At 38.5% G+C, this 23191-nt stretch overlaps 3 protein-coding genes across 7 annotated transcripts; 1 reads left to right on the forward strand and 2 right to left on the reverse strand.

The window, feature by feature from the left end:
* Nucleotides 1–724: 724 nt before the first annotated feature.
* bdg (sodium-dependent transporter bedraggled) lies at nucleotides 725–18267 on the reverse strand. Of its 4 annotated transcripts, XM_026811612.1 has the most exons (14): nucleotides 17380–18267; nucleotides 14792–15731; nucleotides 13021–13905; nucleotides 5941–6119; nucleotides 5634–5850; nucleotides 5304–5554; nucleotides 5008–5231; nucleotides 4772–4928; nucleotides 4398–4678; nucleotides 4195–4326; nucleotides 2172–2399; nucleotides 1912–2109; nucleotides 1735–1782; nucleotides 725–1620 (listed from the first exon to the last, which is right to left on the reverse strand). In XM_026811612.1, the coding sequence occupies exons 2-14, from the start codon at nucleotides 15712–15714 to the stop codon at nucleotides 796–798; spliced, it is 4548 nt and encodes a 1515-aa protein (XP_026667413.1). In that variant the 5' UTR covers nucleotides 15715–15731; nucleotides 17380–18267; the 3' UTR covers nucleotides 725–795. The 4 variants fall into 4 exon arrangements, with proteins under 4 accessions (XP_026667413.1, XP_026667412.1, XP_026667415.1 ...); XM_026811611.1 differs by having other exon boundaries at nucleotides 14792–18267; XM_026811614.1 differs by lacking the exon at nucleotides 1735–1782 and adding an exon at nucleotides 2538–3862 and having other exon boundaries at nucleotides 2172–2397; nucleotides 14792–18267.
* Nucleotides 18268–18736: 469 nt separating this feature from the next.
* Acat1 (Acetyl-CoA acetyltransferase 1) lies at nucleotides 18737–21797 on the reverse strand. 2 transcript variants are annotated; one of them, XM_018020632.2, is made up of 9 exons: nucleotides 21193–21797; nucleotides 20902–21048; nucleotides 20708–20822; nucleotides 20432–20625; nucleotides 20064–20354; nucleotides 19800–19988; nucleotides 19568–19725; nucleotides 19394–19510; nucleotides 18737–19175 (listed from the first exon to the last, which is right to left on the reverse strand). In XM_018020632.2, exons 1-9 carry the CDS (start codon nucleotides 21220–21222, stop codon nucleotides 18902–18904), a joined length of 1515 nt encoding a protein of 504 aa, XP_017876121.1. In that variant the 5' UTR covers nucleotides 21223–21797; the 3' UTR covers nucleotides 18737–18901. The 2 variants fall into 2 exon arrangements, with proteins under 2 accessions (XP_017876121.1, XP_017876125.1); XM_018020636.2 differs by lacking the exon at nucleotides 18737–19175 and having other exon boundaries at nucleotides 19225–19510; nucleotides 21193–21796.
* A 15-nt stretch (nucleotides 21798–21812) lies between these two features.
* Nucleotides 21813–23185, forward strand: Diap2 (Death-associated inhibitor of apoptosis 2; the record flags this gene model as incomplete). Its single annotated transcript, XM_026811615.1, has 6 exons — nucleotides 21813–21905; nucleotides 22019–22265; nucleotides 22341–22458; nucleotides 22537–22734; nucleotides 22811–22989; nucleotides 23060–23185. Coding segments are annotated over exons 1-6 (879 nt in total), but the record flags the coding sequence as incomplete, so codon positions are not given.
* Between the last annotated feature and the right edge of the window lie 6 nt (nucleotides 23186–23191).

The raw sequence follows: 23191 nt of genomic DNA on the forward strand, positions 1-23191 counted from the left end.
CAGGTATAGCAGTTACACATATGAAATTGTTAGAATCTTTGCGCGATGCTATATAACTACGTGATTATGTAAATAACATTGCAATTTTTTTACATTCTTGTTATCCGATCTTAATTTGTATTATTCGTACATACTATACAGGGTTTTGCAAATAATTATCACCGCACTGTAAATTTTCATTTATTCGCTGCTCTTCGTTGAAGCAAACGTTGGACGGACTCTTTAGTATTATGACATCAGAAGGCCGTTATGATCAATGAAGAAAATAATCAAATGTAAGCAGATTTAACTTTACACGACCCTTTCAAATATTATATATACACTAACACGATAAAACTATTAAAGAATTACAACGAAATATTTTACATTGTAATACAATCTCAGTTAAGAATGCTAAAAAGTATATATGTATATTCTAAACTAGTGGCTTAACGCAAATAAACATTCGCGAACATAAATATGCCAGTTGTTTACTCGATTTCCGTTTTAGGCATCCACGCGATCGTTGCTATAAATATAGGGATGATATTATGCAATAATTCGTCAGGCATGACAAGAGTAAAAAAATACTGAGTTCAGTCTAAATGATAAGATTAACTTCCACGATAATTGATCAACAATCGTTTCTAACGCAGTATAAGATAAGTATAATTAAAAGGATTAAAAGCGAAAGTTTTATAGATACGAATGGAACGAAAGGAATAAAAATTACTGTAACACTATCTAGCAGGAATTAAATAATATTCGTATTTGTTTTTTCTTCGTAAACGATTCGGAACAAGGGACATATACAGTCTATATCACAGAAACGGAGTCGACCGTTTCCTCGGCAGTCTTCTTTATATCTTCGCTATTTTCGCTATTAGCCTGTTCGTTGGAGACTAGAGACACATCCTTCGGAAGGACCAAGGATTCTTCGCCAATCGGCGCTGCAGCCTCGACTAGATTTTCAACGGACGCTGCCACCGTCGGCTCCTCATGGCAAAGACTTCTACGCAGGGACTGTTGAGTTCGCACAGTCCCTCTCCTGATGCTGCTACGAAGTAAGTTAGCCACGTCGACTGCAGTCAAATTCGAAGTGCTCGACGAACTGACGCATGCTCTTCGCGGCCTCTCTAGCGTTGAATGCGTCCTCTCAATCGGACATCCCACCACACCGCCGACTCTCATCGCTCTGTCGATCGTATTCGGCCTATGTCTTTCTGCGACGTTACTTCTTCGAGTGTTCGAATTCTCGTTCCTCGACTCGGTGACTTGAATCGTTACATCCTGTGAGAGTCTGCTCTGATTCATTTCCACGAGAACGGTGGCATAATCGGGAGGCGGAGGTGGTAACGCCGGTCTCTGTCTTGGGGTGCTGCTTTCGCCAAGAACATTTGCTATTCGTCGCACGCTTCGCCGGAAACTCTGCCGTAACATTTTCGCTATCCTCGCTCCGGTTGCGGTGGTATAACTCGGGGGAGGCGTGTACTTTGGTGGTGGATCTTCAAACGGCACTTCTGTTGTCGCTGGCACGATACCGTTGCCGTGGATGCTGGTACTAGTATCGTTTCCAATATGCGGTTGGGTGTCTCGTGGATCGTCCGGCTCCAACGACGGCCGATACAGTAATTGAATTCTCTGTAAAACGGACACATGATTTACACGTTATGCAGGAGGAAAAGGCGGATGAGCACGTTTTCTATCTGATAAATAACATGTACACATATACACAAATTGGAATTGTAAACTTACGCCGTTACACTGCTCGCAGTGATTTACATTAATTTCCACTTGATTGTTCTAATGTTAGCAAGAAAAAAATAATAGTTTTTGATAGATATGTATTAATATATAGAAATAGAAGCTTCGTTAGTTGAGATTACATATAAGGAACAGCTTAAGACATATTACAGATATTAAAACTCTTACATCAAATATGTCGGGTGGACCATTGTTCAAATATCGGCATGTTTGAATAACAGCCACCGCCGGTATTGTTAGTATCGGTATTAATTGTATAGCCGCTCCCAGTTGTTTTGCCCATACTGTCCAATATTCTCTTGTAGTACGGCGATAGGAATAAAGTTCTCGGAACCCAGCATTTTTAAATACCGTGATACTGAGTACCTATTAATTTTTAAAATTAAAAGTTACATATGGCCTACGCAAACATTCTGATTAATACATACCATAAGGATAACAGGTAGCACAACGTTCCACGTGAAAGATAACAAAGGACCGGCCCAATGCCTAAGACATCGGCCAGTTGGTGGAAATAGTTCGGCAACAACCGCTTCACCGCTGTGCGGTCGTCCTCGCACGGCGAATACAGCACCAACTTGTACCAGGTATAAAATCATGATCCACCACGTGCCACCGATTGTATAGTCTAAATAATATACGACGTGTATGCCCCACTATACAAACAAACGATTTAATTCCTTCAAGTTAATGAATAACTAAGTTTAAAAATCTGTTTATATAATTAATTGTATTAATTAACGATTCGCCTTGTAATTCCGACCGTTTACAAGGTCGACAAGGATGGCGTGGAAATGCTCGTTCTTATATCTATTATTCGAATATCTAAAAACATTGAATTGTCTTTAACGTAGCCAGAGTAACGGGTCAAAGTCGTGTGTGGGATGAACATATAAATTCCAGCTTCTTTAGTCACGTCTTTAGAATCTTTCACAGCTTTCACGATTTTTTTTATATCGCTCGCTGGATCTTCTTGATTTCTCAACGTAACCGATGCTTTGAGGATACAAGGCCAATCTAATAATGGATCCCACTTTCCAGTTTCGACACGAAGACATCCGATGATGTGTCGATCTTTCCATTGACCTAATCCATTTAAGAACAGCTCCATCCTCAAGGTATATCCATATTCTTTGTTTAAAAATTTTGGACTGTAAAGTACGCAGTCTTTTTCCTTAGCTTCGGTCATTTTTTCTTTGTAACGCTCGATCCTCCACAAAAGCCGGCCGTTCGTCGAGCACTGATCATAGTGCTCCTGTGTACAGTAACACTCGGTTAATTCCGAAATGTTCGATCTTGGATTATCGTTGATCAATTTGTCCAGACGATCCAAATGTTCTAAATGTACTGCCATTTTAAATTTCAATCCTCGAACCACGCTTTTCTCTTTAGTTATAATGTCAAATTGTTTTTGCATCTCTTCCTCCAGACGATTCACTTTCTCAGTTGTATCCTTTTGCTGTTCCATTATCTCCTTCGAATCTTTGCATCTCATTTCTAATTCTAACTTGAAATCGCTAATCAATCGTTGTTGTCCCTGCCACAATTCATTGACGTGCGCGCTGTCTTTCGCTAAAACTGTTCTCAAATCTTTCAACTCCTCGCACCATTTAGCGAGCACTTCATCGTGCTTATTTTGTTCGCCGCCAAACTGATCGTGTAAAAGCTTTAACTGCTCCGAGATTCGTTGAAAACTTAAGCTGGTGCGCTGCTCCATGTTGTCAGAAGCCAATTCCAAACTATTCAATCTTTGATTCAACGTTGCATTATGTTGTCTGTAATCATCTATCATCTCCGTGATTCGAAATCGTAAAGCATCGATCGATCCTTGTTGAGAGTGCACCAACTTCGAGTAATAAGTTACCCTGTCTTGAAGAACTTTACGTTCTGTTTCCTCATCTCTTAACGCGGAACGAAGCAACTTTAAAGCATCAAACATTTTGTCTCTCCATACAAAATCCTCAACATCGCTTGTTTGATTGTTCTCCTTCGCAGCGTTTCTGTCGCATACTTTTTGATGCGCATTTATATTTTTCCGGGCAACGTAAACTCCGCATTTAAACGGACATTCTTCTAAAACCGATCCGCATATGTTCACATGATCGTACAGATATTTTTCCTCGAAAAAGTTGTTGCAAAAATAACAACTCGCACTGCGGGATATTGGATCAATTTGATTACTCATTTTTACACGCACGACGATTCTAACTATACTGATGAAACGTTTAATCAAGTTGGTACCGCAGCGATAATCGTTATCTTAGTAAATAAAAGTATTACGAACACGTTTGATAAAGAGAAAAAAAATCTTTTCGAAGCCCATACCTTATCTATCTTTCTCTGGAAATGCTCAGTAGAAGTGATAACTATTGCACACTGCTATTTATTTCTCTCGAAGAACATTAAAAGAATATTTCAGCGAATCGTTAAATAAATAAAAATCATATTTACCTCAGTGGCCATCGGTAGACCTAATATGTAAGCACAGGCGCAACTGAAGAAAGTAATGGTGGTTTCCCACAGTTTCATCATCTTCGCGTTGATCGCCATTATGCCGGTTATCACGCAATGCCATATTGCTAACTACAACATTAAACAATAACGTAATTCAATACTTTTGGTTTACCTGGTTCTGTTAGTATCGGATTACACACCTGTTGAGCTATTCCAAATAGGATTAGAATAAAGTAGAACAGAACAGCCCAGAACGGAGATACTTGTTCGGTGCCCAACAACGCCAACGTCGCGGGAACTAATTCTGTCGAGAATCTCAGGACTTGATAACCAGATTCGACACTGAAGTCGACGCCGGGACGAGTTACGCGTTCTCCAACAATAAACGACGCGTGTGCCATAAATCTTTCCGGCGTACTGCTGAACCCGGGTGGTGCCGGTTGAGTCATCGGTCTCATAAACATGTAAGACGATATTCTTTCTAAAACAGAAGTAGATATAATACGCTTAAACGATACTAGAACGAGTGTGCTCGAACCTATCCAGCAATAGAACACATCTGTTTCATACTTACCGAACGAACTTGGTATATAAATGTATCCATGATGTTTGAGAACTTGAACGCAGGTATTAGCTAGAAAAGCCGCGAGAAGTAGGACTACAATAGTTAACACGATTACGAGACTCGTGTCTCGCTGTAACAGGTGTTTGTGCTTGTTATGAGCAGCTATCTAGAAGAACGATAATTTTCACGGATGAGTTTTCCGTTAACAAAATGCGAGTACGCACGGCACCGTTTCATAATTATACCTGCATGGCAGCCGCGCCGAGCAGTCCCCAGGTAAGGAAAACTTCGATGGAGGCTGCTATCCAAGATTTGCCGTTAATAAAGAACTCGGTCCACACAGTGGCAGGAAAGAGCTGATGTATAGAACCCGGTGGCGTGAGGCCGAGTAATTTTGTACAAAGAACCAAGGTACCGAACACAGGCACCAATGTAAACACATAAACTACTTTGCCATAAGACCTTAAACCTGAAAAGAATTTTTAATTATTAAGCTACATGTTCATCCCTGTGGACAAAATATAAGAAAACGATTAGTTACCTTTGCTTAATGACACGAACACAATCATCCATACAACTGCTAAATTGAAAGCTACTTGAAACTTCAACGTTACGATACCGGGATCCGCTTCGTTCAAGTGGTGCCTTTGCAGAACGACTCCACTAAAATAATCCGGTACTGTTTCGTATAGTTTATATAAACTGCTACTATTCTGAGAAGGTTTATCCTCCCTGTACATGGACAACGGTTCTGCCCATCGGTACTTATCTTGCTTCGTTATGAACGAATCCCTACAAATAAATTATTGTTATTAGCCGATTTCTAGCTTGAAGCTTAAAGTATCAATGCCACGATAAGAGATAATTGTACCTAAAGTACACGAACATCCAGGAGACACCGATAATACTATAAATACCAATAAACGCTTGTGCGATTAATAGCGCTATGCCAACACCCTGAAACAAGGGTGAAATTTTCCACATATCCACGGATCCAGCCGCTAATCTTTGTCCGAGGCACACGTGTAACGTTAAGAGTGGAATGCCCAATACCAGGGACAAAATCAGGAACTGTACAATGAAATTTGCTAAAAAAAAAAAAAAACGAAAAATGATGAAAAGCGCAACGAAAACCTCTACGATCTTTTTGTACGAATATGAAATGTTCCTATGCTTACCTCCGAATTGTATACTAAGGATAGAAAATCTACTTATGTTAAAAAGACCAAGAGTGCAACTGAGACACGCCAACGCCGGACTAAGAGCGTGCGGCCACTTTCCTAATGGATTTGCATCTTCGTCCTCGTCCTCTCCTCTGTCTTCATCCCTATCGATGTCTCTCTGCCTTTCACATATTCTAAAATAAAAAATGTATTTCACTTTGTAACAGATGTCTGATTTTATGAATTTTTCATACGTTTCAAAAGTTACACAGATTTGAATTACAGTGCTATGATAACACTGTGAAATGTTAGGTATAGGTACCAAATAGTAAAGTAAAAGTTAATAGATAAATTAAGTTTGACGAAGGGTGAACATGTTTCTTTTGCGTGAATGCAACATTTAAGAAGTAATAAGTCAATCAAGGTACGTCGGATCATTGCCTGTAAAGTGTATCACATAAATGCAAAGTACCGTTTTACATATGCGAACGCGTGGCTAGCGGCTCCAGATAAGAGTAAGTAAAATAATCATATTGAAGGTCGTATCGATTTGTCATGAAACTGGGTCGAATGTAATTGTATCGTATTTGTCGTTCTTACTGAAGAAAATTCATGGTCGATGGGCGAATGCCTTATGTGAATCTAGATTTAAGTTGATAGACAACATCGAGTGTCAGATAAGTACGTGTCTATTTCTGGTTTTTGTTTGCTTTTGGGTACTTACACTAAGCTTTAAAATCTGATTAAAATTTAGTGAAGTACCGATAATGAACTGTAAGCAAATACAGGTACTGTAAACAAATACAGATACTGTAAACAAATACAGATACTGTAAACAAATAATAAATAGGTAAATCCAGCAATGTCGATAAAAGATCGAGAATTATCAATGTACCGTTATCACGGAATAGAGAGAATACTTAAGAGCGACTAGAACACACCTACGTGGTTCCAACTTAAAGGCTCGGCTCGACCTTGTTTTACACAGAGAGTACAGAAAGTTAGTTATATGTCTTCGCTGCACTAATCTCACAGTTCGTTATGTTTTTCAAACGACAAGATTCGTGAATTATTCATACACGTATGAATGGAAAGATAGCGAAGCCTTATTACGCTATCCCGTCGTGGAAGCCTCTTTCGATATCGATCCAGTTTATTTTAAATTGAGATATATTTTAAATTAAGAAATAACAAGATCTTTCAAATATGAAAGAGCAGCTACAACTTTTGTTACGTGTCCTATTGGGAAGATTAGAAATCAGCTCTGAGAATCTAAATATAACAAAAGCCTTGAATCCCCGGGTCCCGAAATACGGAGGGTAGAAACCGAATGTCCTATTGATTAATCGATAAACTGACCACTTCTAATGACTGCGATACCTTTGGCCGTGTATGCTAATAATAACACAAGATTAGAAACACGCGAACGTTTGCTTCATCGCGATAGTCATCGAGTTCGTCGTTGCCTTGGACAAAACTCACCCCCTGAATATGAAAATAAAAGAATGTGGCACATGATTAAAAAAGAAAATGTACACCTTAATTAATGATAAGTTCTAGACATAGCGTATTAGTAAAATACTTGTGACACACAAAAGAAGTTGAAACAAAATCCAAGCGGTATTTAATGTTTCGGAAGAATTAGTTGTTCATCAATGCCAACCTTGATGCTTCAAGTATGATAGCATCCGATTCTGTTTTTCTAACGTTTCTGTAAAAAGAGGATCGTGAATCAGTTTCGGGGCCTTGATCATAGAGACGTTCGACTCCAGGGACTCGACTCGATCTCTCAAGGAAAACGAGTAACCGATGATCGGCTACTCCTTTTTGGATCTGACAGAACTTAAGCCTGTTATTCAATTGGATTAAGAACTTTACTGAGACGATAGGAATTATCTGGAATCTAAGATGGTCGTCAAATGTGATACATGTTGTTTTTTTATATGTATCGATGTTTGAAATTCGATAACAAGTAGAACATATACGGGGCTATAAGAAAACTAGGCGATCAATCGGTGATATACCTGATGCGATGTCTACGTTGGCTACAATAGAAATACTGCCGGCAAATCGGTGAATCGTAGTTCATCTTGAACACGTAACACAGGAACGATGCCAATGACCTGTTCGTTTCCACAAAGCCAGGATCGATTTTCCTCTTCCCTCGATCGCTCCTACTCCTCTTCCTTCTTTTTCAGGAAGTGTTCCACTAATAAATCAATACGTACGTGCAACGGAGCACTTGTATCAATGAATTTTTAATTATTCTTTCTGTCTTGAAGGCGTTAACGAGCATCAAGGAGTATTATGTGTGGAACACACTTTACTGTTCAAGGTTCTACAATGATCTCCCATTGAACAAAGGAGACAAGAACAATTGAATTTCGAAACTTCGCCTTTCCGTTTGTCTCACTTTCATGGAACGATTTTACGGTTTCATTCGTCTGTTGACTCGATCGCGAGATAAGAAGATGGCCTATATTCGCATTCACGTCAACCTCCTCGTGCTTCTCCTTCTTCCTTCTCTTTTTTAGTTCTCCTAGTTCAATGGTGCGTATCTCTTCTTGTTCCGAAAACCGATCATCGTCCCGATACAAGAAACTCGAGCAATTCCTTTCGCAACTATCGATCAGATGATTTAGCAATTTGAATCACTATCACCCGGTTTACTGTTCAATCCAAGACATCACTATCCAGTTTAGAAAATCCGATTCCGTTGACATTTAGTTTGCACAGTGTAGTTTGTAACTGTTCGATGAGTTTTTTAAATATTTACCAACGTTACCGCAATGCAGTTGTTATTTCCTCTTTCGCAGATCGATTGAAATGCCGCACATCATTAATTATCTCCTTCACGTGGAACAACACTTCCGACCACATAAACTAATCGCACACATTATGTACTATCGATACTGACCATCTGCATTCAAAGTAAAATTATTGTTTTTTATATTCATCTTCCATAATCTTTCAATCTTTTTACCCTAGCCATGTGGCTCCTAGTTACTACGATTAAATTTTGCGGCCAAAAGACAACTTGCGCTCACCAAGATCTACTAACGACTAATACGGCGCCCCGGGCACAATCCTTGAAAGACCGTCATCGTTTCGAACACGTTCATCGGTGTTCTCACCGCTCCTCTTAATTTTACTGCGAGCTCAAGTTTGCACAGAAACGACGTGCGAGTCAATTATCATCTGCGTAATACGCAATCGACCTTCCGACGTGAAATTTAATTGAAATAATGTATGTACATGCATGTTCCTTCAAGCTTCTAATCCTTTCCTTCGAATTCGGGTCAATCGCTAAGTTTATAAAAATCTTTACTCCCACAAGAATGTTTCTTTTAAATGGAATGTAGCCAGCCACTAGGTATACATGGTATACCGTGCAAACTTGTTTCGTTGTGTAGATTATCGATCAGTGACTTGGCAAAAGACCGTGAAAGGAGCGTCGCAACGCTGACAATAGTTGTTCTTATTCAACTTTGATTTCGACTTTTTTCCTCCAAATATTTTAGATTCAGCGGCAAGAGTATTTTACGCTAAACTACTATACTGGTACACGAAATTAATGCGTAAACAAACCCGGGAGAGGACCAAGTTGAACGTTTTCTTTCTCGGTCCCATGAACAAGTTGTCACGTTACCGCGAACAAACCTTGAAGGATTCTACGATCATTCGTGCTTCCAAGCAGCCTGTTGTACTGAATACACCATTGCCGGTGAACCGTACGTAGGACGCCTCCGAAGTATAACTGTACCTGGTTACAGTCACGTGACGAACAAGGTAGATGAACGCGCGTATGCTCACGCTCGCATGGTTCGATCATTCGTCAGAACATTTTCAATTACGATCATTCGTCGTCGATCACAATCACCTTGAACGATTCAATTAATTGTCTATTAATCTTCCACTTGATTCTTGGAACGTTATTCTCGAAATTGACTCCTATATATCGTCCCTGGTCTTCCTCTTTTATTTATGAAAACTCATGTTCCTTTCATTAAACTTGATAGTACATGTGAAAGATAGCGAAGCAAGTCAGTCGCAACGTAAGTTCCGTCTCACTTTCGTCTCGTTCTCGACCGCAAAAAAATTGGCGGGACAGGCTGGTGTACTGGAAATTGTAGATATGCATATTGTTGGATATAAATAAAATGAGTAGAAAAGAGAACCGCATGTAGTACAGACGATCAAGTGGTCGCGGTTAGAACGCCATTACTTTCCACGTGCTTTCGTGAAGATAAGTCTGCCTGCAAATGTGCCATTGGTGCAAGCGGCAAGAAAGAATTAAATATTCAATGCGATGACTAAAAGCACGTTTGACGCAAGTATCTTCACTTAACATTACGTTACCCCTCGGTTTTTCAATGTTAAAGTTACTACAAGATTTTCTGTGAGGGACAGTTTCGCAAGGCAATATTCATTACTCAAGTTTCGGTCAGTGTTTCGTATGCATTGTATACGAGGCCGTACAAAGCACGTATGCAGTTGCATTCAACACATCGCGGACAATGATGATGCGTAGGAAGGTGAACCGGAGCCACGCACTCTGGTCACTAACATCACTGCTAGAGAAAAAAGGAGAGAGGACGAGAAAAAGTGAGAAGGAGAAATAAAAGTGCATATGCTGCACTTCTATCGCCTAATGCTCTTGTCTACGTGATTACACATGGCTATGTGTGATAATTATTGTTTGAACAGATACGAAAACGTTAGTCGAAATAGAACCGTTTATCAAACTTTCCCCTACTTGTAATTGTACAAAACTCGGTTTAGTCGTCCTCTTCGAATGTTGATTAAGCATTTAAGAAGAGAAGAGATCCAAACTAAAGGAAGTTTTTCAACTTCTCAGGAAAAATCCAAGTAATGAAGGAGATGGACTCTAGATAAAAAAAACCTGTTACTTATACACTGCAATTAAACTACGTTGGAAAATAAAACGAACCTTAACGATTTCTACGATAGATAAAACTAGAAGAGGTAGTAACGTTGCGCTTATCGCACAAGTTTCCATAACAATAATAAATGTCATACAATTTGTTGCGTTATGAACGTTCGTTCCATAGAAATGAAATCATTTTTTCTAATAATAAGAACTGTATAATTGGTGCTAGGCGCTGTACGAACACTTGGTGTCTATTTGTCCAGGTAGTCTCGAACAAAGCCAGCGAGTTCGCTTGGGAAATAATCAATAGGAAGAAATGTTGGCGGTATACGTGCACGCCAATCTAATGTCCACGTTGACTATTCGTTCATTTCCGAGCAAAATGTGCAGAACTTTCGTTATACGATCAGTAACAACGTTAACTGATGTTCTCAGGCTATGTCTAACTTTGCCAAAATTGGATGCCACAGACCTAACGTGTCTTCAGTGAAATCGTTTCGTTAGGTGTAAAAGTTTAAAGAGAATAACGCAATTATTGTACCGATATACCGTTAAGCGAGCTACATCAACCAGTTGTTACTGTTTTCCTGGTGGTATGTGTTCCCGTACTACCGCTGACACAAAAATAACCTTCATTGATCGAAGCAATTACATATTCGTACTACTCATTAGCATATAAAAATATGTATACTCTCCCGAACACATAAGTGACTCTGTATAATAATTTTTTTTCTGGAACTCTGAATAACTTCAATTCAGTTCACCATTTTTGCAACAGACTTTTTAAATGACTGTATGACTGCATGAAATGAGGTCGCCCGGTGGAATAAACGAGGCGAATAAATATCACTTGAAGTAGTTAAAGTATGCGGGTCCACTGTGTATGTATATTAGCAACGAAAGAGTTAGTCCCCTATGGTCACGGTCTCGGAAACGTTTCTTTGAACTTTCTCGATTCTCAGGACTCGAGTAAGTTAATCGACAAAGCAATAAGAAGCGTAACAACGGCAAGAAACGTGCGTTGGTTGCGCCCGCTCATCGATAGAGAAACCGTTTCGTCAAGCCCGCTACGAATGACGAGTAGACGTAGACCTTAATCACCCCCCTTCTGATATACTACGTGTGTACCGAACATCGAATTACAGGAGAAAGTAACCACATTAAGCTGCAACCATTCGTCATTAGAATATGATACTGATGAAATATTGATCTACTGGATCATCAGGGAAATTAATAACTTTGCTCAATGGGAACACTGCTAGCGGTTCGTAACGACACAAAGCTTTCCTGAAGTAATATTTAAGGGAAGTTCGCTAAATTTGTCCTAAGGAAATCTTGCTCGACGACACTAGAACATGGGCTGTGCAACAGGTTATACGGTTCATTGCCGGTGAAACAATTTCTGAGCAATGAGGATCATCGACCCTTGTAAACTCGATTGAATCGCACGCAATGTTGACTAAATATTTTCGTGGCAACGACTGAATTCTGAACGAAGCTTTTCGATTCATGAGGAATGATCAATTGAAAATCATGTAAAACAGTAGTGAAGTTTAAAAAATAGAATTTATCGATCTCTCTTGTAACTACGTACACATATGTATGTACACCTAATTCACTGGATTTAGCCCAATGTATACATAAACCACCTTCGCTCGTCGCATGCCACTAATAGAAACACGTATCTCGCTACGTTTATATTGTGTCAAAATCCAATAAATCAGGTATATATGTGTACATTAAGAAAACTGACTGACTGATGTAAATGAGAGAGTAATATGCATTTATCACGAGCTTACTGTAACGCACGTTTCATCAAGCATAGGCACTCGTGACGAAACTGTAAAGCGAGCACAATCCGAAAAGTATATAATGATAGACAGTTGCTACAACATTTCTCATTGGCTATTCGAGACGCACATGCCTCTAATTATTCGTCATTTCTAAGAAAAAAAAACTATACTACTGTTTCTAAAAGAGCACTGTCCCGAATTAATTATCTTCCTTTTATTATTTGTGTAAGGAGAATCTAAAGTGCAAGCATGGATGAGTAACAACCGACAACTCGTTTAAACTCATTCTCACTTCCGGTTAATGTGTGGCAACGGGGTCTAACTGAGAAGGATGCGAAATGCAGTTCATTGCTTCAATAAGAACGCAATCGGCTTATTTTATAATAAAATTAACACTTGGATCGAACTCACCTTCTGGAAGTGATGCGTTGCGGACTCGTGGTCGTGCTGGAAGGTGGACTGGTGGAAGCACCGCCGAAAGAACTGGAGCAAGTTGTGGTTCTCGAGGTATCGCTACCAGTAGTCGACGATAAGACGCTGCTCTGCCTCGAGGAAATTTCACGAGTCCTCGTTGCTTGTGTTCGACTCGTTCTAAATTGTCTGCCACCGCGAGACGGTGGCACTATTTGATTTGAACCATTCGTATTTCTAGCGGGAGCGCTAGACGGCCTCAAAAGGGTACCAGAAGTGCCGTTCGTTTGCGCAGCCAGAATCTCAGGAGCAATGAGTGCTATGTCCGGTAAAGAGTTCGGCGCGGATGTAATCGCGGCGCGGCAATTACTCGAATCCGTGTTCCGTTGCCGCTCGGTTCCTTCCGGCAGTCTTAAGTGGCGCAAACGTCTCATCGAGGCCCGCACCCAAGAATTGACGAGCGTGCCAGGATTATCGCATGTTTCTCGGTCGATAGCCTCGTTGTTCGCGTTGTTACATCGCACGGCCGCATCCTCATCGTTGCCGTCTTGATCGGGTAGCGGGTCACAGGTTGACCATCGCGTACCACTGTCCGGTAAGGACTTTACCGTCCCGGGGACGGACATCGCGGCACTGCAGCCCGCTTCGGTAGCACGATGCTCGCGACCGCGCCTGCGCCTTGAATTTTCGCTGGTGGGGGATGATGCACTCCCTCCTCGATGTTCGGTGTTTTCCTGAACCGCGTCAACAACATTGGGTGCTAATGATTCCGCACCCCGCGAAGACTCTACTTCCTCTAACCAGGACCAATCCACTTCCGAACACTCTGAACATCCATCCTCTTGGTCTTCTCCGTTTGGCTCTAATCCGCTTTCTATCGAAGACCTAAACAATAGTAATTCTTTAATAAACGCGTTTCTCTCCTTGTACGTTACATATTAGCTTACGTATTAGGTTGAAGAGGAGTATGAATTATATAATGCATACCTTACTTGCGCTTGTGCGTTATATAAATGAAAAAAAAGGTGTACACCTAGCGACGAGAAGGGTTACATGTGTATAATCTAAGTAATGAGATACCTATGAAAAGTGCAGCGCACTAATAGTTTATAAATATGCATAGGATATAATCAGAAATGCAAATTCAAATTTTAGCCAATGGTACGTCTACATCGAATGGCGAAAGTTCTAAATGAACCTTTGTTTCTCTCAAGCGTGGCTGCACGTGCCACTTTAAAAATCTATTCAGTGCAAACTTGGATCCACGGTTCTCGCACACGGCTCGTGGCACTACTTCCGGCCAGCCACTGTCGTTGTACAGCGGGTGCCTCTTTGGAGAACCGTAGCGAAACCATGCGCACACGGATATTTTCATCACGTCCCCGCGATCCCCGTGAGAACGATGAATTTGACGCGTGTAACGTTTTCTTATGAAATCAGTAGAAACTAGCAATGTTGTAACATCTTGCACGTATTTCGAAAACTCGGGAAGAAAGTCTCATTGTACAAAACACAAAGAACTTTTGACCCTTCACCTTCCACACGTAGAAGTGCGATACACATATGCAGCTCACGAGACTCTTCTTTCTACCCTTTCTATAAATGTACAGAAACCATCTATCATATGCAATAAACGTGATTCTACCATGGATCAAATCTAGATTCTTATTTATTGAACTTTTACTTATTAAGGACATAAATATAATGCTGACATTAGCCGTAATATTAACATGAACGAGTATCTCTACAATGAATGATAAAATTTATATACCTTGAGATAATACTGAACTGCCGACGTATACCGTTGGTAGTTGATGGTTCCCTTAAACTGGTCGACCTGTCGAACCGAGTTAATGGATCCAATGTTGCATTTTTAAAAATCCCTTCCGTCCAAGATTTACGGTTCATTTGCCGAATGGATGTCCTCGTTGCCGTTCCTCTTTTCTCCTCTTGTTTCTTAGCAACTCCACTAATAGTTTTCTCGGGTTCATGATCAACGGATTCGCAGCCATTACTTCTTGAGATATTGTCGGTAAGTTTGCCTGAACGTAATTCGAAAGCTGGATCTTTTAAATCGGCGGCAGCTTTCCAGCAGTTTAAGCCTTGGATGGAGCCATCGTAATTCAAAAGATTTTCATCGTCCTCAGTAGAACGGGTTAATAGCATCAACCTGTGCGAATCATCGTATCGTATGCAATTTGCTTCGACCTGATCTTCAGTATCATCGTGTTCAGTAAGGAAATTGAACGCATTGCTGATTTCCCGCGCTTCGTACGTCTCTTCCTCGTGCTTTTCGCTCGAATAATGCGTGCCTTTGCAATGATTCGATGCGCTACCATAATCCACAACATCCTGATGCTCTTCATTAATGTCGGAACAAGTCTTCGTTATAACTGGTTCCAGGTTCCTAGTAATGTCGCGAACCCTTTTTATTGTGTCAGACGAAACGACGTCGATCCTCTTGCGAATCGGTACTACTTGATCGTGACCCAGTGTGACCAGCACGTCGCCGTTATCGCTCACGCATTGTACTTGTTCTTGTTTCTTGGTCAACGACAGTGTTTGTTCCAATTTTGGCGGACACACGTCAAGAAGATGCTCCTGTTCATCGCTCGACGATTCTTCTATAGACACTCGTGGGACGCATACGTCGTTTCCAAGATCGATCAAATCACCATCTTCGTTCGAAGTCATCTTGCGATGTTCAATTACTGTAATCATCAGTATTATTACCTATTACATAATTCCAAGAAAATGAACATTTCGCGAGAGATTTTAATAAGAAAGCGGAGGAAATTGAAGAAATAAAACGTATTTCTAGTCAGGTTTAAAAATAACCGCGACAAAGGAAAGATTCATGTCTGTACGATCTATCTAGTCCCATAACAAAGTGGACCGATGCTTTTCCTCCTCAACTGTGTGAACCTGTCCTACATTTGCCTGACCTGGGAACCGAATATCTTCATCATATTCCGATGCAGCAAGAACCGATTCTAAAACTGCTATATCGCGCAGGAAATTGTTATACAGAGTCCTTTATACAGAGTATTGAAACCGTTACACGTGACTCACCGCTTTGAAAATATTGAAGAACATTACGAAATGTCCATGTAGGTTGCATGTTACAACAATTACCTCACGGATAACGAGAGATGTTCAAACTTGCTTTATAAATGAATCGGTATGAATGCTGGACTGTCGCAGAGAATAAAGTTAGAGCTTTGACAACAGTGTTATATTATTAGTGACTATTAACAAGATAACGCTAACTGCAATTTGCGATCTTCGATTATTTATAAAGAATCTATCTCATAGTTTACTGACGATAATGCGATCGCAACAAAAACTCATATGTGTATGTCATTTTACGTACATAATAACAGTAGTAACAAACTGAAAGAAGAAAACATAGCTAAACGATTGCTTATGGAAGTCTCCATTTTACTCTGTCGTAGTAATCACTAAATTTACTCTCAAACCCATGGTTCGTTGAACCCTTATCTCTAGTTCTACCGCTTCACAGAAAAGGTTTCAATTAACTTATTAAGACAATTTTTGATTTCATAAAATCGAATTAAAATTGTACAGTGGGTAATGTTTATTAATTAATCGTCTGTTATTTTTCTTTGGAGATAAAAGCGTATCATTATTGTCATTCTTTCAATTGAATATGAATATTGTATTGTGCGCATGCGGAGCTTATCCACGTACACATAATTCGCAGTTTTCCGGTAAGAGGTTTAAGGAATCAGAATTTTAGTTAGAAAGCATCATTCCGAAAATTACGATTTGCACGGAACGGCTGTCACGGTCGATACTTTGAAACGAACCCGTGACCAACACACTTGTCCAGGTAACAGGTAACCAGTAACCAGACCCCCTCAGCTGGCTACAGCTCTACATAGCTCATTCGTGAATCACGAACCAGGACAACGCCTTCAGTAATATCTCCGATAGGGCTTCGAATTAATCGACATCCATAAAGAAAAGTTCAATTCAAACGTTCGAACTCACGTACGCACAAACTTCGATGTCCGTATATAATCCCGTGGGGATAATTGATTAAAAATTATTCAGAGTATCCAATTGTCAAAGATCATTTTCGTTCTTACATATATTGATCTACAATATAAGTTAATTGATCCATTATATTAACGAACATAGTCTGTGCAACACAGAAAGTATAATGTCCTTGAAGAATAACTGTTGAATCTTTACAGTAATGACTACTCTTACGATTGTGAACACGTGATATTTCCATTTGTGCCAATTTTTATTGTTAATTTGATTTATTTAAAATTATTTCATTGCCTTATGCAATGAAGTACTAATAATAATACATATGTATGCTTCACGTACCTTAATTGGTGAATATTCATAAAGTGGATCCAAGAAATGTGATTGACGATAAATACCCACTACAGTTGATCACAGAGGGCTTATTAATGTGATAAATAATGATGAATGATTTCATTTTTTTCGATTCTTCCGTTAGCGATCGGTGTGTTGTTCATAAAACGCAAGAATTGCATATGCAAGTAACTTTTTTATTTACATCATTTTGTAATGCTGTAAAAATTGAGGTGCACATTCCGAATAATGGGTAGCTTATCTGTGCTCCTTAAAATGCATCAACTCTCTATTTGTGAACCGATTGGGACTGAGCATAACGCCATCTAAAAATATTACGAGCTCGCTCAATTAAAAGCGCGCCTATTGCGATACAAAAAAAGAATTCGACTCTTCACTGTTTCACAACTTGTTTTGACGTTTATAAGCTTTTAAAAGCACAAGCTCAGGGTTGCGAAATTGAAAACAGAACCGTTACTGGAAAACCACGCTAGCGTTTCACTCGGTACTCTCGACTAAACTTTTCCAATTTTTTTAAGAATAATACGATATCATTTACGTCGCCCACTACCTATACCTGTTTTTTTAAACTTATGCCGTTAATCGATTTTTTATCTTCGTATTCACGTATAAGTAGACTCTCTATTGAGATTTACGCGTCTTTCTTTTTTATTATGCCTCCGGAAGATCTACGAACACTCTCACACCAAATCAGGTGAATCTCTTTGTTTTTATGATCCGCTTAGCACTTCGCTCGACCCGTTATATCCCTGGTGTACTGGTTACGTCTTCACTCGAAAAATCACAGGCCACTCGCGAGATTTCGATAGCACGTTTAACACTAGTCCCAATGTCCGTTGTCGATTTTTGTCCTAACTTCGAGGGAGGTTCGTAAATTAGTACAAACTATTTAGTACGATACGCCAAGTATATAATACGAGAAACAGACAGACAATTCTCGGTATCCGCGTAAAGCACGCACTGGGCACTGAGAAAGAACGAACGTCGGCAAGGAGAGCCCGATGCGTGCATTCACCAATTCACTGCCGATCTTTCGGAATGTCAGTGTGTGCGTTCGTTGCCTGCTTACCCATCGGAAAGAGAGTATGCAGACCTAATATCGGAGAGAAAGGGAAGCAAGAGGAAAGAGGCAACAGAGAGAGGGTGGAAAAGAGTAGGCGACTCGAAGAAAACAAGTACAGGCGAAAGCGGACACGCGAGCTACAAGATTTGCCGAACGACCATACTTGCTGCCTTGATCTTGCTGTTGAGATATCAGACGAATCTCAAGCTTTATCACTTTAATATACATGTGTATATATTATTATTGGTGGAATGTTTTCAGTAATTATTTTATTACATATAGTAATTTTGATTTCCATTTATTTATAATAAAACGATAATATACACGATATATTGAAACTAAAGTATGATAATCATAGTTCAGTATTTTATACAATCAATGCATGATTATGATCGATGATTAATGATAATGGTAGCTGCATGTAAAAGCAAAATACGATATATGTAGTTACGTAGAACTTTCAAATTCTCGTAATTTCATTTCCAATAAATGCGAATCTAAACGATGTTTACAAAGATATTGACCCTCTATAAAAAGAACTGGAATTTCATATTTGTATAATCCTAAATATCGTTCATTTCCCGGTGCAGTAATATCGATTTCTTCTAGCTCATAACGACCAGAGAAACATAATCGTAAATCATTTTTCAAAACATCGCAAAGCGGGCAAGGGTGTTTCGTGTATAATGTTAACTTTGGCGGAGAAGATATTGTGTGAGACCTACAGAATAAGAGAGAATTGTTAATAAAATAATTATTCTATTTTTTTATAATATTTATTTATTGCAATAAATCCGTATAAGTATAAAAAACGATTACAATGAACATAGTATAAAATTTTATACATAACAGTTAAAAAGTATCGTATCAAAAATATTTATGTATATATATATATATAATATCGTAAGATGATGACATTCTTTTATATCATAAACTTACAATTTTTCGACCATAATCGACGACGCTCCACCACCACCGTTACAAATCGATGCAACACCTTTTTCTCCAGCTTTCAATGCATGTACTAAATGTACAACAATGCGAGCACCAGACATGCTAAAATTATACGTAAGTTGAATTTTATTTTACTTATGAAAATAATTGAGTACCTACCCAATAGGATGACCAAGTGACACAGCACCGCCGTGGATGTTTACTTTATTAGGATCGAGATCCAGCAATTTTTGATTCGCGACTACAACTACGCTAAAAGCTTCGTTAATTTCCCAGAGTGCTATGTCATTTTTACTAATTCCAGTAGTTTCCAATAACTAAAAATTAATATATAACATAATAAGGTTTATATAAATCTTATATGATGTTAAATGCATTGCAAGAAATTTACTTTTAAAATACCAAAAGATGGAGCAATAGGGAAATCGATCGGATCAGTTGCAGCATCTTGGAATGCGATAATACGCGCTAAAGGTTTAAGATTCATTTTCTCAGCAACAGTTGTGGTTGTTAAGACTAATGCAGCAGCCCCATCGTTTAGGGTCGATGCATTTCCAGCAGTTACTGTCCCGTTTTCCTTCTGTAGTAAATAAACACGAAGTACATTATTTAAAATTTTCATTAAAAATCTTTCGTTTTTATCTTAAAATTGTACCTGGAAGACTGTGTTCAATTTTGTGAATTTATCAAAATTGACTTTTTTATATTCCTCATCTTCATTAATAACTATATCAGGTTTTCCTCTCTTTCCGGACACAGTAACAGGAACAAGTTCATTTTGAAATGCTTTGTTTGCATACGCTGCAGCACTGCGTTTGTAACTATTAATGGCAAACGCATCTTGCATGTCGCGAGTGATATTTAACTTTTTGGCAGTATTTTCTGCACAATTACCCATGTGAAATTTATTATAGACATCAGTTAAGCCATCAAAGACAATACCATCCTGTAAAATTACAATCAAGTAATACGAGAATTAATGAAATACAGTGAATAAAAGAGTACAAGAAACAGTCATTATACCTCAAGCTTCATTCCACCATACTTGGTTTCTCCTCTTGCCAAATAAAATGGTACATTGGACATTGACTCCATACCACCACCAAGAGTAATCTCTTGATGTCCACATTGCAACGATTGAGAGGCAAGCATAATGCTCTTCATGCCACTGGCACAAACTTTGTTAACTGTTGTGCATATTGTAGACTTGGGAAGACCTAAATTATGAATTTACTATTCAAAATGCTTATATATTAATATTATATCAATAACAATAATATAAGACTACAGAAACAATACCTGCAAATAACGTAGCTTGTCTGGCTGGTGCTTGACCTACGTAACCTTGACAAACATTTCCCATGTATACTTCTGTAACTTGTTCTTTGGAAATTCCTGCACGTTCAATTGCTGCCTATTATTATTATAACAATATACAATATATAAAATAATAATAAAAAGTTATAAAATAATTATATGATGTTAATATTTACTTGTATAGCTATCGCTCCAAGCCTTGGTGCAGGCAAACTTGATAACCCTCCAAGAAACGATCCCATGGGAGTTCTTGTTGCACTAATGATAACAACATCATTTAATTTTGCCTTAGAACTGTACGACCTTATGTTAAGTAGAGCAACCTAAACAAAAGAAAGAAAAATAAAGTGCTATATAATAAAACAAACAAGTGTTTTGTCACACATAACAATTTTTAGTTAGAGATTATTCTTTTCCAAATTATTCACTTGTTTATATAAATAAGTGAAATCACAGAAAAAACTTACTTTATTGCTTATATTCTTTAGCACTGTCATTTCAAAGGAGATCAATAGCGACCTGTTGCGTTCCCGAGTAATTGAAGGATAAAACTCAATTAGTCTAACGTTCGAAATTATTATTATTTTATCATTAATTCCAGCTCATCACACAATAATAAGATTGTAACAACTAAAACTGATACTTCTTTGTTGTATCTTTTTTATCATATTTGACGTCCGTATATATCACATAAATTTTACGTAACTTTTTTATTATCAATATTCTTTTCGAATTAGACAACTTTTTGAACATATATATTTAGATTTAGATGTATCTGAGATGATTTGACCAAGGTATGTACACCCCAATAAAAACGTTCCTGAATAATCGCGCATGCGTACGAAAGTTGTAAGTTGTAATATTATTTTTTGACAACTTCGCACTTCATTATCAGTCTTAAACGTTGTGATGTGCTTTTTAAATGATTCTTATTTCAAAACAATATGTATCAGAAAGGTTTCTGACATAAACTACAATAATTATTTATTTCACGTCTTAAATCAAATGTACATCGTTATCACACTGATCGATTCGTTCTACCTACAAAATTGGCGTGCTAGACAAAATGAATATTGAAGAAAATAGATTAAGAACTTTTGTGGACTGGCCAGCGAATGCTCCGATCGATTCAGCACGAATAGCAAAAGCCGGATTTTATTATACCGGACATGCCCTCGAAGTACAATGCTTTTTATGCGGAGTAAAAATTTCTGAATGGAATTACGGTGATCAAGCCATAGTTCGTCACTCAGTAGCAGAGCCTAATTGTCCTTTCGTTCAAAATCCTTCTAGCACTTGTAATGTCCCCCTGATACCAGTATCTATTAATACTCCTGAAACGGGATCGTCGTCAACGGAAATTTCACAGGACAATAATATACTTGAATGTCAGTCCTCGAGATCTTGCCTAGATACAGAACAAGATTATAGAGTTATATCTCACAGATTACAAACCTTCACCAATTGGCCAATTTCTTCCATTGTATCACCTGAAAAACTCGCCAAAGCTGGATTTTATTATCTTCAACAAGAGGACAAAGTAAATTATAGAAGTCAGAATCTTATATATTGTTCATATAAGCTATAAGCATTATTAAATCTATGTAATTTTCAGGTGCAATGTGTATATTGTAGTGGTATTTTGCAAAAATGGGCTCCCGGTGATACACCAGAAGCAGAGCATAGAAAACATTTTCCTAACTGTGATTTTTACCTTCACCAAACCGAAGATGGTATTCAAAAAATATACAAAGTACTTATTTTCTTTTAAGACTTCTTATCATAATTTCTTTTCAACTTCTTTTTAATAGACAATGTATATCTGACTAATGTAAAAGTGATGCCTGGTACGACATCGAGCTTGTCAGAATTAGGAATACAGATGCACACAATTCCTAAGAAACCATATTATTCAACATATGAGGGAAGACTACGTAGTTTTAATGGTTGGCCAGAAAATCTTAATCAAACTCCTGAAGTCTTAGCTAGCGCAGGATTCTATTATTATGGTAACGCTTGTATTTGATAAGATACAGTGATACTGGTAAGTGTTATGTAACTAATGGTAACGAAATATTATATCAGGATCAGAGGATAGAGTTAGGTGCTTTCATTGTGACGGTGGGTTGAGAAAGTGGGAGGCAACAGATGATCCATGGACAGAACATGCTAGATGGTTTCCCAAATGTGGATTTGTAAATCTCATACGAGGATCGCAATTTATCAAACAATGTGTTGACAGTAGGCCACCTTTAGACGAATCAGTAAATATCATCCATTTACGTTTGTATCATATATCTTAAAGGGATTTAATTAAATATTACGTGCGTATAGATACTTACAGGTGGAACAGAAAAAGATGGAAATGGAGAGGTAGCTGAAATGTCATCTAATTCTTCGCCTATAACTTCATCAGAGGTCACAGAGGAAGTGTTGGAAAGATTATTGGAAAGTCCACCAGCAATG

This window comes from Ceratina calcarata, unplaced genomic scaffold (genome assembly GCF_001652005.2).
Source record: "Ceratina calcarata isolate Rehan_Ccalc_2016 unplaced genomic scaffold, ASM165200v1 scaffold23.2, whole genome shotgun sequence".
NCBI lineage: Eukaryota > Metazoa > Arthropoda > Insecta > Hymenoptera > Apidae > Ceratina > Ceratina calcarata.